Source organism: Alexandromys fortis, unplaced genomic scaffold (genome assembly GCF_014885135.2).
Source record: "Alexandromys fortis isolate MF-2015 unplaced genomic scaffold, M_Fortis_MF-2015_v1.1 scaffold_292, whole genome shotgun sequence".
Taxonomy (NCBI): Eukaryota; Metazoa; Chordata; class Mammalia; order Rodentia; family Cricetidae; genus Alexandromys; species Alexandromys fortis.
Genome location: NW_026068162.1, coordinates 528,429 through 544,318, shown reverse-complemented (window position 1 = coordinate 544,318; position 15,890 = coordinate 528,429). Strand labels below are relative to the sequence as shown.

The 15,890-nt window shown below is 42.0% G+C and overlaps 1 protein-coding gene across 1 annotated transcript in view; it reads left to right on the top strand.

The window, feature by feature from the left end:
* The first annotated feature begins 6 nt into the window (after positions 1 to 6).
* Rbm15 (RNA binding motif protein 15) overlaps positions 7 to 15,890 on the top strand; it is a 28,390-nt gene continuing 12,506 nt past the window's right edge. The window contains exons 1-2 of the mRNA XM_050127804.1: positions 7 to 4,261; positions 8,112 to 9,680. Of these exons, the coding sequence (XP_049983761.1) occupies positions 1,399 to 4,261; positions 8,112 to 8,134 (2,886 nt within the window). The 5' untranslated portion in view covers positions 7 to 1,398 and the 3' untranslated portion in view covers positions 8,135 to 9,680. The remainder of the gene's footprint in view (positions 4,262 to 8,111; positions 9,681 to 15,890) is intronic.

The following is a 15,890-nucleotide window of genomic DNA, read 5'->3' as shown; positions in this document are numbered from 1 at the left end:
CGGCCTCAGGGTAAACTACTGAGACCCCCGCCTCTTATTAAACTTATTAATGGCCAAGTTCTACCCTGGCAAAGAACTTCCTTTAGGTGACCTGTCCATATTTAGCTTATTATGGCTGCCCCCCCCCCATAAGAAGCATTACATATTAAAGCTAAGCACAGCTACATTACGTTCCAGGTCTCTTTTGTAAATGCAAACCATATAAGGCTTCACAACCTCAAACAGGCGCCAGGGAAGGTCCGCAGTGGCCCGCCCTGCAGGTCTCCATTAGACCTGGCTGCTGTGAGCACAGGTCACCGCGAGCCCTCGGGCGGCCCCAAGAGAGCGGCCAGGTCTCCGCCGAGCCGTTTCCTAAGTCCGCGGGCGGGCAGTGACTCGGCACCGCCCAGGGCGTCAGCGTGACCCGAGGCTCAGTGAACCCTGAACTCACCGCCCCAGCCAGCTGCACAGACCCGGGCAGGCGCTTGCTCGCGCACGGGGGTGGGGCTTTTTCAGGCTGCTGACTAAGATGGTGTCGGCTGGACTTCCCGGGACCGCCGCCTAATGGGATCGAGGGCCAGCAACCGGAGGGGCCGCCGAGCCCATTGGCCCGCCCGGACAGGACCGAGCGGAGCCCGCAAGTTCCAGACTCGAAGGACCGATCGAAGCACAGCCGAGTCCGCCGTGGGACCCTAAGCAGTGTTCAAGAGAACGCCGAAAGCGCGGGGAGGCGGGCCTGACGCCCTGTCACCATCTCGCGACAGCCCAGTGACGTCGCACAGCAAGCGCGTGTTCTGGGCTTTCACCTTCAGACGCCGCAGTTCACGGGCCGGCTCCTTTAAGTAAGTGATGGACAGCGCTTCTACCCTATCGGGGCCCTCGCCAACAGCCAATCAGATTTAAACTTCCTTCAGCCGCCGGAGAAGTTGGAAGACTGGGGTCGCCAGAGAGCGAGAGAAGGAGCGAGGGAGCTCTTTTGTCTCTCGCGAGATCGGGGAGAGCCAAGTTCTCAGGGGAAAAAAAAAAAACAACAACAAAAAAAAACCCAAAACGCCAGGACTGATGTCCAGACTTCCCGTGTAGTGGCTTAAAGGACGTGGTCGCAAGCCAATGAGAGGGAAGAGAAGGTGGGCTCGCTGCGTTCGCCGTGCTAGAAGTACCGTTACAGGGCAGACTTTCGGTCCAATCAACGCCTCCAGGCTTTGGGTCAGGTGACCATGAAGTGCGAGGGGCGGAGCCACGGCCTGGCGCGAGGAACCGTTAAGATAGACAACGAATATAACCAATGAGGTACTCCGACTCGGGCGTTGGGAACCCAATAACAGCGTCGAGGCGGGCGCCTTCCCGGAGCGCGGGGAGATGTAAAGACGGACAAATAGTTTTTCCAATGAGAAGGCTGACGAGTGAGTTAAAGGACCAATGAGGTCTGCGGGGCGGGAGCCTTTGCCGCGGCGGAGTCCAAGATGGCGGCGTGCGAGTCCGCTGTGTGAAACGAGCGCGGGGTGGCGGGTTAGTCAGCTCCGCAGAGACGACCTCCGGCGACCCTCCACCATGAAAGGGAAGGAGCGCTCGCCGGTCAAGCCCAAGCGCTCCCGCGGCGGCGAGGACTCCAGTTCTCGCGGAGAACGGAGCAAGAAGTTAGGGGGCTCTGGCGGCAGCAATGGGAGCAGCAGCGGGAAGGCGGACGGCGGCGGGTCGCGGCGGAGCCTCCACCTGGACAAGTCCAGCAGCCGAGGCGGCAGCCGCGAGTATGACACCGGCGGGGGCAGCTCCAGCAGCCGCTTGCACAGTTACAGCTCCCCCAGCACCAAAAATTCCTCCGGCGGGGGCGAGTCGCGCAGCAGCTCCCGGGGTGGAGGCGGGGAGTCACGTTCCTCCGGGGCCGCCTCCTCCGCGCCCGGCGGCGGGGACGGCGTGGAGTACAAGACGCTGAAGATCAGCGAGCTGGGGTCGCAGCTGAGCGACGAGGCGGTGGAGGACGGTCTGTTCCACGAGTTCAAGCGCTTCGGTGATGTAAGTGTCAAGATCAGCCACCTCTCGGGTTCTGGCAGCGGGGATGAGCGGGTGGCCTTTGTGAACTTCCGGAGGGCCGAGGACGCGAGGGCGGCCAAGCATGCCCGAGGCCGCCTGGTGCTCTACGACCGGCCTCTGAAGATAGAAGCCGTGTACGTGAGCCGGCGCCGCAGCCGCTCCCCGTTAGACAAAGATCCCTACCCGCCGTCGTCCAGCGTGGTGGGAAGCTCCGTGGGGAGCCACCGGCACGCCCCTGGAGGAGGCGGCGGTCAGAGGTCACTTTCCCCTGGCGGGGCCGCGCTGGGATACAGAGACTACCGGTTGCAGCAGTTGGCTCTAGGCCGCCTGCCCCCTCCACCCCCACCCCCATTGCCCCGAGAGCTGGAAAGAGAACGAGACTACCCATTCTATGACCGAGTGCGCCCAGCGTACAGTCTGGAGCCCAGGGTGGGAGCTGGAGCGGGGGCCGCTCCTTTCCGAGAAGTGGATGAGATCTCACCCGAGGACGATCAGCGTGCCAACCGGACACTTTTCCTGGGCAACTTAGACATCACTGTGACAGAAAATGATCTAAGAAGGGCTTTTGATCGTTTCGGAGTCATCACAGAAGTGGACATTAAGAGGCCTTCTCGGGGCCAGACCAGTACCTATGGTTTTCTTAAATTTGAGAATCTAGACATGTCTCACAGGGCTAAACTAGCAATGTCTGGCAAAATTATAATTCGGAATCCAATCAAGATTGGTTATGGTAAAGCTACACCCACTACCCGACTTTGGGTGGGTGGCCTGGGACCTTGGGTGCCTCTTGCTGCCCTGGCACGAGAATTTGATCGATTTGGCACCATACGAACCATAGACTACCGAAAAGGTGATAGTTGGGCCTATATACAGTATGAAAGCTTGGATGCAGCTCATGCTGCTTGGACCCATATGCGTGGATTCCCACTTGGTGGCCCAGATCGTCGCCTTAGAGTAGACTTTGCAGACACAGAGCACCGTTACCAGCAGCAGTATCTTCAGCCTCTGCCCTTGACTCATTATGAACTAGTGACAGATACTTTTGGACATCGAGCACCTGACCCTTTGAGGAGTGCTCGGGATAGGACACCACCCTTACTATACAGAGATCGTGATAGGGATCTTTATACTGATTCTGATTGGGTGCCACCCCCACCACCAGTTCGAGAACGCAGTGCTCGTGCTGCAGCTAGTGCTGTGACTGCTTATGAGCCCCTGGATAGCTTGGATCGAAGGAGGGATGGCTGGTCATTGGACCGGGACAGAGGTGATCGGGATTTACCCAGTAGCAGGGACCAGCCGAGGAAGCGAAGGCTGCCCGAGGAAAGTGGAGGACGGCATCTGGATAGATCACCTGAGAGTGACCGGCCACGAAAACGTCACTGCACTCCTTCTCCTGACCGAAGTCCAGAACTGAGCAGTAACAGAGATCGCTACAACAGTGACAATGATCGATCATCCCGTCTTCTTCTTTTGGAAAGGCCTTCTCCAATCAGAGATAGACGGGGCAGTTTGGAGAAGAGCCAAAGTGAGAAGCGAGACCGTAAAAACTCTGCATCAGCTGAAAGGGATAGAAAGCACCGGACAGCTGCACCCACAGAGGGAAAAAACCCTCTGAAAAAAGAAGAACGGTCTGATGGTAATGCACCCAGTACCAGCACTTCTTCATCAAAGCAGAAACCTCCTTCCCAGAAACAGGATGGAGGGACAGCTCCTGTGGCAGCATCCTCTCCCAAACTCTGTTTGGCTTGGCAAGGCATGCTTCTACTGAAGAACAGCAACTTCCCTTCCAACATGCATCTATTGCAGGGTGACCTCCAAGTTGCTAGCAGTCTGCTTGTGGAGGGTTCAACTGGAGGCAAAGTAGCCCAGCTCAAGATCACTCAGCGTCTCCGTTTGGACCAGCCCAAGTTGGATGAAGTAACTCGTCGCATCAAAGTGGCAGGGCCGAATGGTTATGCCATACTTCTGGCTGTACCTGGAAGTTCTGACAGCCGCTCCTCCTCTTCCTCAGCCACGTCAGACACTGCCACCTCTACTCAGAGGCCACTTAGGAACCTTGTGTCCTATTTAAAGCAAAAGCAGGCAGCTGGGGTGATCAGCCTCCCTGTGGGAGGCAACAAAGACAAGGAAAACACGGGGGTTCTTCATGCCTTCCCACCTTGTGAGTTCTCTCAGCAGTTCCTGGATTCCCCTGCCAAGGCACTGGCCAAATCTGAAGAAGATTACCTGGTCATGATCATTGTCCGTGGTGCGTCCTAAAGTCCATGTGTAACTTGTATTTACTACTTTGACGTGGTTCCTTGTTTTGTGATATGTAATGGGATACAGCATCAGATAAATTTCTTTCAATTAGTTTAGTTGTTTTTTTTTATATCTATATTTTTGTAAACCTCCTTAAAATAGATATTGGGGCAGTTTAGCTATTATTTTGAGTGAAAGGGATGCCCTGAAGGTAGAAAGAAGATGGATTTGCTTTAATTAGGAATTATTTTTGTTTTTCAGATTTTTTTTTTCTTCCTCAGTCTTGAGTTTAAAAAAAATCCTCAAAATGATAAAACCCACAATTTTTAGAATCATAATTTGGAGAAAAGAGCCTCTGTACTGAAAAAATAGTTTGGTATGTAGATAATTCCTATACTAGAAGCATTGATCAGGTATTGCAAAGTTCATTTATTTTAATCAGGTATTGGAGTATTTTTCTTTAAATAGTTTATTCCCAGAAAGTTTGCTTTAACATTTATATCATTAGTTTTTGAGTTTTGTATCCTGTGTTTGTAACAGTAACTGGTAAAAATTGAGACTTGTGTTACAAACCATTTACATCTTAAGATGGTATGCAAGAAATGAGTAAGTGCTTTTAAAATGAGAATTTTTTTGGTAAGTTAGGTGCACAGTGGTGTTTTTTGTTGCCTTTGAGAGGTGTAGCAAATCTAATTGTGTATACTTAAATAAAAAATGAAGGTTTTTTTTTGTATCCATTTAAGAAATTTCAGTAATAGATTTGTCTGCAGGCTTATATGTAATTCTTTTTATTTCCCTTTATGGACATTAATCAGACATCTAAATTACACTTTTTAAAAAAAGGTTATTGTAAAATGCCCTTGATATATTTGAAGAAAATTCCTTAAATTTTTATATTCATATTTAAACAGGAGTAGCGGCATTGCATTATTGACAGTGTTTTGAATATCTTTGAAATTTAATGTTTAATATTTTGACTGCTGTCTAACTGTAGAGGTTTGAAGTGTCAGCGTTAGAAAATCTTTTATTTTCCCGGTACCTGTAATTAAAATAATTTAACTTACTTGCACAAAACTCCCTTTCCCCCACAAATCCTCTCACCCAAAATAAAAAGCTGAGGATAATATGACATCTGGTTCTTAATAAGGGCTTCGGTTAATTTACAATAGTATTTTTTGTTTGTTTTATGTGCTCCTCTTGCCGCTACTTGTGATATCTAAGACCATTATTAAATATGATTTTATTTCTCAGTTTAAGTACTGAGGACTTCAGGTAGGGTCCAGTATTTAGTTATGATTAGGAACTTGTGTTTTTGAATCATGGTCTTTTTTTTTTTTCTATTTTGTGACCTTCTCAAAGCCTTGCAGAGCCCAAAATGTTTTCTTTTTGTTATCAAAGCTGGTAGATTTGAAATAGCATCAATAATAACCCAGAGAAATGTTATATAATTTTTATTTTTCATTGTGATGGGTGTGTAATTCATGTCAATCTGGTAGCCCCATTACCTACTACATCATACTTTCATTTTTCACTATATATTTATAATTTTTATTTTAATTTGGAGGCTTTTGAGAAAAAGAATGTACTAGGCTTATGAGCACAAAGGACCTTGGTGTGCCTGTAGGAAATATACCTGAAATCTACAACTAAGACTTTTATTGTCTTTTGTTTCCAAAACCAGTAGTGGTGTGATATAGATGTCTACTCAGAAGCTGATGAAAGTGTAGTCTGTGCACATGGAGTTTAAGTATAGTTTTTCGTTAGGTAGATTTTTCCAGTTTAAGTAATTTCACTAGCCATTCACCTTTTAGTATTTTGTTGTTGTTGTTGTTGTTAGATAGTTGGGCAAATGATTTTGCTGTTAGAGAGTGAAGTCTGTGACATCTAATTTTACTATTAATCAAATGTGTTGTGATGATTTTCCTTTTTTAGGAACATTGTTGGTTAATAGCATATTGAAGAATATTGATTTTTGCTCCATGTTTGAACCCTTATCTGACACTGCTACATTTTGTTAGATCTAATCAAGTAGTGCTTCAGTGTTTTTGAAACAGTGGCTTGCTGCCATTTCCAAATACATGTATTATGTAAATTAGTTGGGTGCTTACCTACAAAGTGCCATCATCTTATTTGTGTTGCCCACTCCTGTGCAGATTCATAATATCTGTCAATTGGCCACTTAAACCTTTGATTGAAAGCAGTCTAAAACTGTTTCTAGATCTCATTAGCTGGGTCAGAATCCCATATTGGATATTCTTTTAAATTTTTTAAAATATTTTATGCATATGGCTGTTTTGCCTGCATGCATGTCTATACCACATGCTGGCTGCTCTTCCAGAGGACCCAGGTTTGGTTCCCAGCACCTAGTCCCAAGGGGTCCAGTACCCTCTTCTGGCCTCTCTGAATGCTTCTTTTAACAGCCCTTTTTTTTTTTCTTTAATAACTTTAGTACTTTAACTTTTTTTTTCTTTCCAGAAAGTACTAAAATGAATAGAAAGAAAATTTCTTAAGTATGCTATTTATGTATTAAATATACTGGTAAAAATAAGATAAGACTTAATGATCACAGCTTCAAAGTGTATGGAAACTTAAGCAATCACTCAGCTTCTAGCAAATGGTTCTACTTAATTGTGGGGTATTTTTTTGCTGGTTGTAATAGGGATTCCTCCTGTAAAGAATTTTTCATACAGTAACCTAAATTTTTAATGTGTACTTTGTACACCACCAAACTGAAGATGAGTTTCTTTTTAGAATTAACCTCTTAAAATGTACATCCTCTGGCTTACATAAGCTTTTGTTATTATTTTGAAGGTTAGAGTCGCTCTTTGTGACTGACTCACCTAGATCATTTGATGCAAAGCAGTAAGAGTTGTTTTTCAGAGTCAGATTTCCAGATTTATTTAAAACTATGTTCACTGACTACTTTTTCTTTCTTTCTTTTTTTAATTAAGGTAGCTTTTTTTTCTAGTAAAATTGCTCATTTTGCAGTACAACTTGAACTGTAGTTTGTATCCATATAAGAACCATTTACCAAAACTTCTGTAGTAACAGAGTTATGAGATCTTTTATGAAAGAGGGCCTTAATTGACTTATGTGGGGAAAAATGGAGGCAATTTCTGCATTTTTTTCCCCCTGTGTTTGCCACAGAGTCTGTTTTGAAATAGGAGTAAGGTATGAGAACAAAAGCCAGAGTAAGCCCTGCTAGAGTGATATTCTTATGGTGGGAAATGATTTCAGGTGTTGATGAGTTCTTCTGTGTATAATTTGAACATAATTGAAAAGTATGAGTCCTGAAGTGTTCTCTGACAGTTTAGTAAACTGTGTGTGTGCATTCTTAACACTACTGCCCTTGGTGGCAGAGATAAAGGTGGTTTGTCAATGGCTCTGTAGCTTCAACCCCTTCTGCAGTCATGGAGTAGTCTATCTCCATATAAGTTACAAAATAGACATAGAGGGGTAGAAAGTCTGTCTATTGTTACACTTTTTAAGTTACATTTAGAGCAGATGTTGGTTAATTATGAGTTGGTCATAAATTTGCTTTTTCCTGAACATGTGGCCATGTGCTTAGTCAGTTATTTGAGGATAAAGGATATTTCCAGTTCTAAAATCCTTGATGACAGTCTTAAAAGAGTACAAATCAAATTCTATTGTTCTACTTGTTATTTGTGTATTCATATAGTAAATTCATTTCAAGGTTTGTGCCAGTGGATATTATTGGTGCTTTTTGAAGTTAAAGTGGACTATCCAGGAAGGTCTTGTTAATACTACGTTCATCTATAATGGCATAGGGGAAATATATATATTTTTAATACTGTAAACGTTTGTACTGAATAACCTTTTTTTCCCCCTCCCGCAAGCAAAACTGGTGAACAGCGGATGAAGATACGGAATTCAAAGCTCTAATGGACCTTTTTGAAGAGAAGTTGTGGCTTATGTGGAGTTTACATGGGCCTCTGATGGAAGAAAGCTAATCTGTTTAGTATTTTGTGCATTTTACTAAAATGGCAGCTTAACATTGTGTATCTGCTATTGTGATGCCAATGCCGGTGTTTTAAGTGGAAAAAATGACCTCTTTGCTTTGTGCTGTGTACACAAGATTTCTGGAAAAGTAAAGAAAAACCCTTTTTATGGCTCACACAGCTTAAAAGTAGCTGTCACTCAAACATGGGCTCACAGTTGAGCTGCTTTTGTTTTATTCTAAATAAATTGTTTCTTTTGAGGAAAATGTTTTTCTGCCTGGAAGTGAATTGACGGCAAACCTTGACCTCTTTGTTTGCAGCGGAGCGGGTACTTGCTGCTGCTCAGATCTTGTATGTCTTGAGCAAGAAGCAGGGAGACCATCAATTTCATTTTGACTATCACGGTGTGTCAATTCTGAAGGATCATAGTGTTACAGTGACCCCCTTTGTTTGCAGTGAAGGGGATCCTTTGCTTCTCGGTCCTCAACACGATGAGGTTGCTGTTTGCTGGCGTGCAAGAAGCCGGGGCAAGCACTCTAAGCCTCACCAAAGTGCACGAGTCGGGGGCTTTGCTGGTTTGAAGAGCCGGAGTTCCTGAAATTTAAGTTTTGATTTATTTTGTTCACCCATCACGTTTGGCTTTAGTTTCATTTTTTAATTTGAAGAAAAGTTTGAAATTGCATTCTCTTGCACTTTTAACATTTGCACCAAATTGCCAAAAGAAGGAGAAATGCTCCGGTTGCTTTTTAAATGTTAATGATGGTGTTAATAAAGCCTTTCCTGACACATTTGAGGAGCTCCTCCATCTCCAGGGGCTTCTTACCAGAGTTATGCAGTGATGGGTTTAGTTCTGAATGGATGAAGAGTTCCTGAGAGCTAGCGTTTGTAATTAGAACCGTTACTTGGTATCTGTGCCTTATTTGACCTGTGGTTCCACATGCCTTGGATGTGCATGCATCGTGACGGTTTCATAGGTACGAACGCACACTCAGGCCCAGTCACTCCGGTTGGTAGTACAGATTGTGAGGAAAAAAATGGAGGCATCCTTAAGGAGGAGAAAGTATTTGCCTTTAGTTCCTGCATTGTCCTGTACAGGGGCTCTTGAGTTTTGGAAGCCTGTTTCCAGTACAGGAGAAAAAACTTCCCTGTTTGCAGCAGAATACTTCAGTGCACAGTGACAACGCTGGAGTTCAAGAGGAAGCCAGCAATTCTGCACCTTTGGCTTCAGACACCATGGTTGTTTGCCAGTTGTAAACTTAACTAGTTGCAGACGAAGACCACCTTGACATGCAGGCTTGTTTGGGCTTGTTTTGAATTTTAACCTCGGATGGAAGAGCCCTAGTGCTGTCTTGTCTCCATGCGGGATGATGATTGCTAGGCAACAGGTGATTATCAACCAAGGATGCCACGGTTATACTCTGCAAGGTGGTGTTCCAGTGGTAAACAGCCGTATAAACTTGTAAACAGGTAAGAGGGTTTTTTAGAGGTCAAAATGATAATTCCTAGGGTGAGGGCACTTAATGCTTTGGTAATATTTCTCTGCTCGGAAGTCTCTAGATACTGCTGCTGCTGATAGCTGTCTTCCCCGCACTTACGTGTTTATGAAATTCAGCAACTTTGTTCTTGATAATTATGTTGTATTTCATTTTTGAGTATATTTTTAAAAAATCATCTGAAATATTTTAACATGGGAGATAAACTGTTAACATGTTGATTATGGACTTGAGCTTTTGTGTCTCAAAGTTTTGACGTATGCTATTAACCTTGGAGTTTACCTTTTATTTTGATTAATGGTGCAAGAGGACTTACAGCTATCAAAACACTCAAGGATTTTTTTTATTGGGAATTACAGGTATTTTCTCCAAAATGGTTTTGTATTTTTTTTCCCTTGTCCCTCAAAGAAATTATGAAATTGAAGCAAGTGCAGCTTGAGGGAAATGAACAGGCAGTGAAGTCTGACTTAGCCCAAACCATTTTCACTGTTTTTCTAGTAGCCTGAGGGTCCTCCGTGCACATTAATCAAATGTGGGCAAGAACAGCTCACTTTGTTTATTACTTGCTTTAGATGGGATCAGAAATTTTGAATAGAATTGTTCATAACTTCTTTCATAAGACTTAGGGAATCTGCTAATTATAGTAGCTAGTCTGTACTGGCTTACTTTCCCCCCGTAGGTTTATTTGGGATCCATAGATGGTTTAGCAACACAGCTTAAATATCTGATAGAAACATTGATAAGCGTGAAAAGGACAAAAATGAGAAAACTGGGCCTTTTCAGGTTGTTGGTGTGTTTTTTACAAGTGTTTTTAGCCCAAATGTGCTTTTTGAGGTGATTTACTTTAGGCTTTGGTAATTGAGCTCTCATTGCATATCTTAACTGTTCATACCTGTTGGAGAGTCCAGTTTTCATTATATTTTCTCTCTTTCTAGTCTTTTAAATAGTCTATCAATTAGTAGTCAAATGTTATAAATAACTGGATATTTAGGAAGACTGTTGCGTTGCTTATGCATTTCTACATGATTAGCTTTTTGTAATCTCAGACTTCCATCTCAAGAATGAGGGAAAAGTTTCAGGTCAGCATGTTTTAATGTATTATATAAAACCATATGCAAAATGGGAAGGCGCACAGTATAACACTGTTGAAACTATGGTATTCATGAAATTATTCTTATCTTCACTGAAAGTTAATTGATGGAATGTTCTGATTTTAAAATGTATAAGTGCTCTTTGAATTTATTTGTATGGTTTTCCAGTATCTTTAGAATAATCTAGATGTAGCATTTTGTTCTAGGACACCTCTGAATTAATTTGAGTTCATTTTTAAAAACTTAGCCTTGATGGTTAAAATTGAAAATAGGTATTCAAAACAAGCATTGCCATAAGCAAAACAACCTAGATTTTATAAATTGAAATTTTCATAACTTCAGTTGGTTACAAGCTTGTTGTTTACTTAGGCTTTTTTGAGACAGTCTTCTTGCTTATGAAGCCCAGACTGGTTTAAACTCAAGGTCTTCCTGCCTCTGCTTCTCTAAGTGCTAACAGTACAGGCACACGACACTACATCTGGCTTCACAGCATCTTATTAATAACTTGGATCTAGTTTAAATTCTTTTTTTTTAAATTTTTATTTTATGTGCATTGGCGTTTTTGCTTGCATGTGTGTCTGTGTGAGGATGCCAGATCCCCTGAACTGGAGAGCTGCCATGCGGGGGCTGGGAATTGAAATCTGGTCCTCTGGAAGAGGTGCTCTTCTCTTAACAGCCCCCTGGTTTTAAATTCTTAACAGGGACTTATTGAATGGCAAATTACTTCAACCTCAGACAAGTTCAGCTTGACAGCAAAGGGAAAAAAAAGTTTTTAGCTTAAAGGACTTGGTATTCTTCAACTCTAGTGATTGTAGTATTCATCTTCCAGTTGAAGTTTTCAAAAGTGTGAATATTGACTATATACTTGGAACCAAGAGTCTGAGGGTAGACAATTAAGAAAGTATCAGATAGTGAATAAAGTAACAGTTTATTCACTAAGGAACTAGGTATAAAGAGATGTCAGCCACCAGGGGAAAGTTTAGTAGTGTTTAAGATAATAGGAAAGATGTAACAGATCAATTGCTAAGGATTTTTTTTTTAATTTTTTTGTGGGTGATAATGGATATAAGAATATGAATAAGTTTCTGAAGCTGGGATGGGTAGGAAAGGCTTAACTAAAAAAGAAAAGAGGATGTGGAATGATCGAGGCAGTCACACATGAATAAGAATATAGTAGCTTAAAAAAAAAAGGGCTGGAGAGATGACTCATGCTCAGAGGTTAAGAGCACTGACTGCTCTTCCAGAGGTCCTGAGTTCAATTCCCAGCAACCACATGGTGGCTCACAACCATCTGTAATGAGATCTGGTGCCCTCTTCTGGCCTGCAACCATACATTCAAGCAGAACACTGTATATGTAATAAATAAATAAATCTTTAGAAAAAGAATATAGTAGCTTGTTGAGTGGAAAAGACAAAACAGACTAACTCCTGGAAAAGAAGTATGATGATTGGGTCAAATGAAATAGGAAATTCTGAAGAGCAAACAAATTTGAGGTGGCAGGAGTGGAGATGGATCATCAGTTGCAGCTTATTGACAGCAACTACTTACTAAATACAAGTACTTCATGCTAAGCATTCTGCAGAGTGCTGTATATACATTGCCTTGTTTAAGTTTTCTACATTCTATCTAATCTGATATATGGACCCAGGGATACTAACCAGGCCTTTGTCCTGGCTCGTGTTCTCAAGATCATCACTACTCTCCCCACCCCTCCCCACCCTGCCCACGGAGGCCATAGATAGGATTGAAGCTGTAAATCCTATCTTGAGAAATTGTGTAGGCAGTTAATTGCAAATGATAGTGCTATGTCTATAAAATAGGTTCTTTGCTCCTCCATTCTATCTACTTTGAGATTTGTTTGGACCAGCATAGTCTGGAATTTTGTTCCTTTACAAGTTCTTCAGATAATTCTCCTGTGTTCTCCGATCAGTGGGCTGTGTGTTGAATAACACTGTACTGAGAGCATAGAATGCTGAGGTATAAACCAAGGGTCATGTTTGAGGAATGAGGAAAAAATATAGTATTTGGAAAGAAGTATAAAATAGATCAAAAACTTCTGTTTCAGAGTTGAGAAGAGTCTAGAAGATAAGCTCAAAATTGTTGGAGTTAACAGGACAAAACTAAGTACCTACATGCTGGATACTATGGCACACGCCTCTAATCTCAGTGCTTGGGAGGCAGGATAGAGTTCAAGGCCAGTCTTCAATATTACATAGCAAGACCCTGTTTCAAAATGAAACATTTGTCATTAAGTAGCAGTTAATCTCTTATTTCTTCAAGGTAGCCCTTCCTTAGTATTTAATTTTGCCTTATCAACAAGGATTGGGTTAAGTGAAACATAACAAGAAACTTATTGAGGTATCCTTGGTCAGATATTGATCTGAAAAGACTGTGACTGAAGTCTAAAAAGTGAAAGCATTTTAGTTTGTGTGCCTGTGCATGCACAGAAATTAGCATTTCAGATTACCTATAGAGATTATGATTATATTCTTTTTGGGTTTGTTTACTGGTGTTTTGGTTGTTAATTATTTTTGCTTCTAAATTGGGACTGAAGAGAAAGCTCAGTAGTTAAGAGCACTGGTTGATCCAGAGGACATAGCTTCCATTCCCAGTACCCACAAGGCAGCTCCAGTTCCAGAGGATCTGCTGCCCTCTTCTGGGCTTGGTCACAAGGCATGCACATGGTGCACAGAAGACATAAACACAGAAATCCATTACATAAAAATGTGTTGTGTGTATGGTATGTATATGTAGGCATTCATGTGTGGGTGAGAGGACAGCTTTGTGGAATTGTTTTTTCTTTTTCTTTTTTTTTTAGTATATTTTCATGTGAAATCTTATGACTGAATTCAAGTTTCCAGACCAGACTTTCATAGCAGGTGCCTTTTACCCACCGAGCCATCTTGATAGTCCTCTTTAGAGTGTTTTAAATTTTATTTTGTGGTGATTGAACCGAGGTTTCTTGCATGCTCAAGTATGTGGTATACCATTGAGTTTCACTTAGTTTTCTTTATAGTTCTACAAGTGTTATTTCTTTTTTTTTTTTTTCCGGTTTTTCGAGACAGGGTTTCTCTGTGGTTTTGGAGCCTGTCCTGGAAGTAGCTCTTGTAGACCAGGCTGGTCTCGAACTCACAGAGATCCACCTTCCTCTGCCTCCCGAGTGCTGGGATTAAAGGCGTGCGCCACCACCGCCCGGCTTACAAGTGTTATTTCTTTGATATTTTATTTTTCAGGTTTATTTTTTTTTTTATGGCTTCTAGCTGTTGACCACCCTGTGCTTTCAGAATGGTCTTCCTAGTACATCATTTGCTGCTTGATAGTCTCTGTTTCATTAAACTATCATGAAAAATTCATTGTATTCATATATAGTTTCTGAGATACACTATCTGTATTTCAAAATTAGTAATTTTTTAGTGGTATCAAGCTAAATTCATTCTGAAATTTAAAGGGTGTAGTTGGACATGTTAGCACACGCCTTCTGTCCTTGCACTCCACAGGCAGAGGCAGGTGGATCTCATCTCTATTTTTGACACCAGCCTGGTCTACATAGCAAGTTCCAGGCCTTCCAGGAATGTGTAATGAGACTATCTTTAAAAAGAAAAAAAAAAGCCTTAAAAAATCTTTCCATTAAATGCCTGTCATCTATGCAAAGCAGATTTTAATTGTATAAATCTATTGTATGATTTCTTAGGTAACTGGTGAATTTTCTTTTTACCCCAGAAGAGGACTCAATGATTTCTTTTTATAGATGAACCTGTTAGTACACCTATGTTAAAAGTAGAACTCTTATAAAATTTACGATGAGGTGCTATGTATTGTTATTACATATTTTAATGCATATTGAAAAATCAGTATCCCATGTAATTGCATTTTAGTATGTAGAAGCCGAATATTAATAGTTTACTTGTCTCCCAAGATGTGTATCTTATAGCTTAGTGTAAAATTTTTTGTTTTTAGACAAAGTCCCTTGTAGCCCAGGCTGGCCTAGAATTCTCCATATAGCCAAGGGTGACTTGGAACTTGTCACTTCGTGTCTCTACCTCCCAGGTGCTGGGATAGGCCCTCATATCTTTGTTTATAGAAACATACCAGTAAACTACTCCTTAATTGAGTTTGTTTCTGCTTACTAAAGTATCTCAGCCCTGATTATATGTAAGAACCCTTCAGGAACTTTGGGAATTTTAATTCCCAAAGTTAAGGTTCTTCCTCAGGTTGATTAGAATTGGGGTAGATAGAATGTCTTTGCAAAGCCTCAGAAATTGTTTTTCTTTTGTTATAAATGTGCAGGTGATTCTGCTGTCCTGCCAGTATTGAGAGCCACTGCTCTAGAGGCTTAAGTTTATACATACTCAAAAAATACAGATCTTAAGCTGGGTGGTGGTGGCGCACACCTTTAATGCCAGCACTCTGGAGGCAGAGGCAAGCAGATCTCTGAATTTGAGGCCAGCTTGGTCTACAAGAGCTAGTTCCAGGACAGGCTCCAAAGCTACAGAGAAACCCTGTCTCATAAAACCAAAAAAAAAAAGAAATACAGACCTTTTAAGAAAACAAAAATCAGTATAATTGTTGTTCAGTACAATACAATATGTATATTGCTTAACTTCTATGATCCCTGCTGCCCAGAGTTTGGTCACAGCCCACTAGCATTACATTAGTATCTCTTGGAAGATTGTTAGAAATGTAGAATTGTAGCGCTTCACCTCAGACCTGTTGATGGGGTGGAGATCTGCAGGTAACTCATGGGTACATTAAAATTTGGCAGATGCTTGCCTAGCATGTGGGAGGCACTGGGTTTGAGCCCCAACATCATGTACAGACACACAAAAGTTTTAAGAATCTGCTTTTGATATAGATACATTTATGATATTATATATGATTTATTTTCAGAGATTGGTTTTTAGTGGAGAATTAAGTAGATGAGGGATTTTGTTGTTGGTTGTTTTACGACACCCTTGGTTTGTTTGCTTTCCTTTTGGGATGACTGAAGTGCATACATATATAAACTTTTTTAAAAAACAGTATTAGATTCCTCCCCTTTTTTAATTGCCAAGTTTAAAGGTAGCCTTTTAAGTACAGTAACTGGTTAAACATC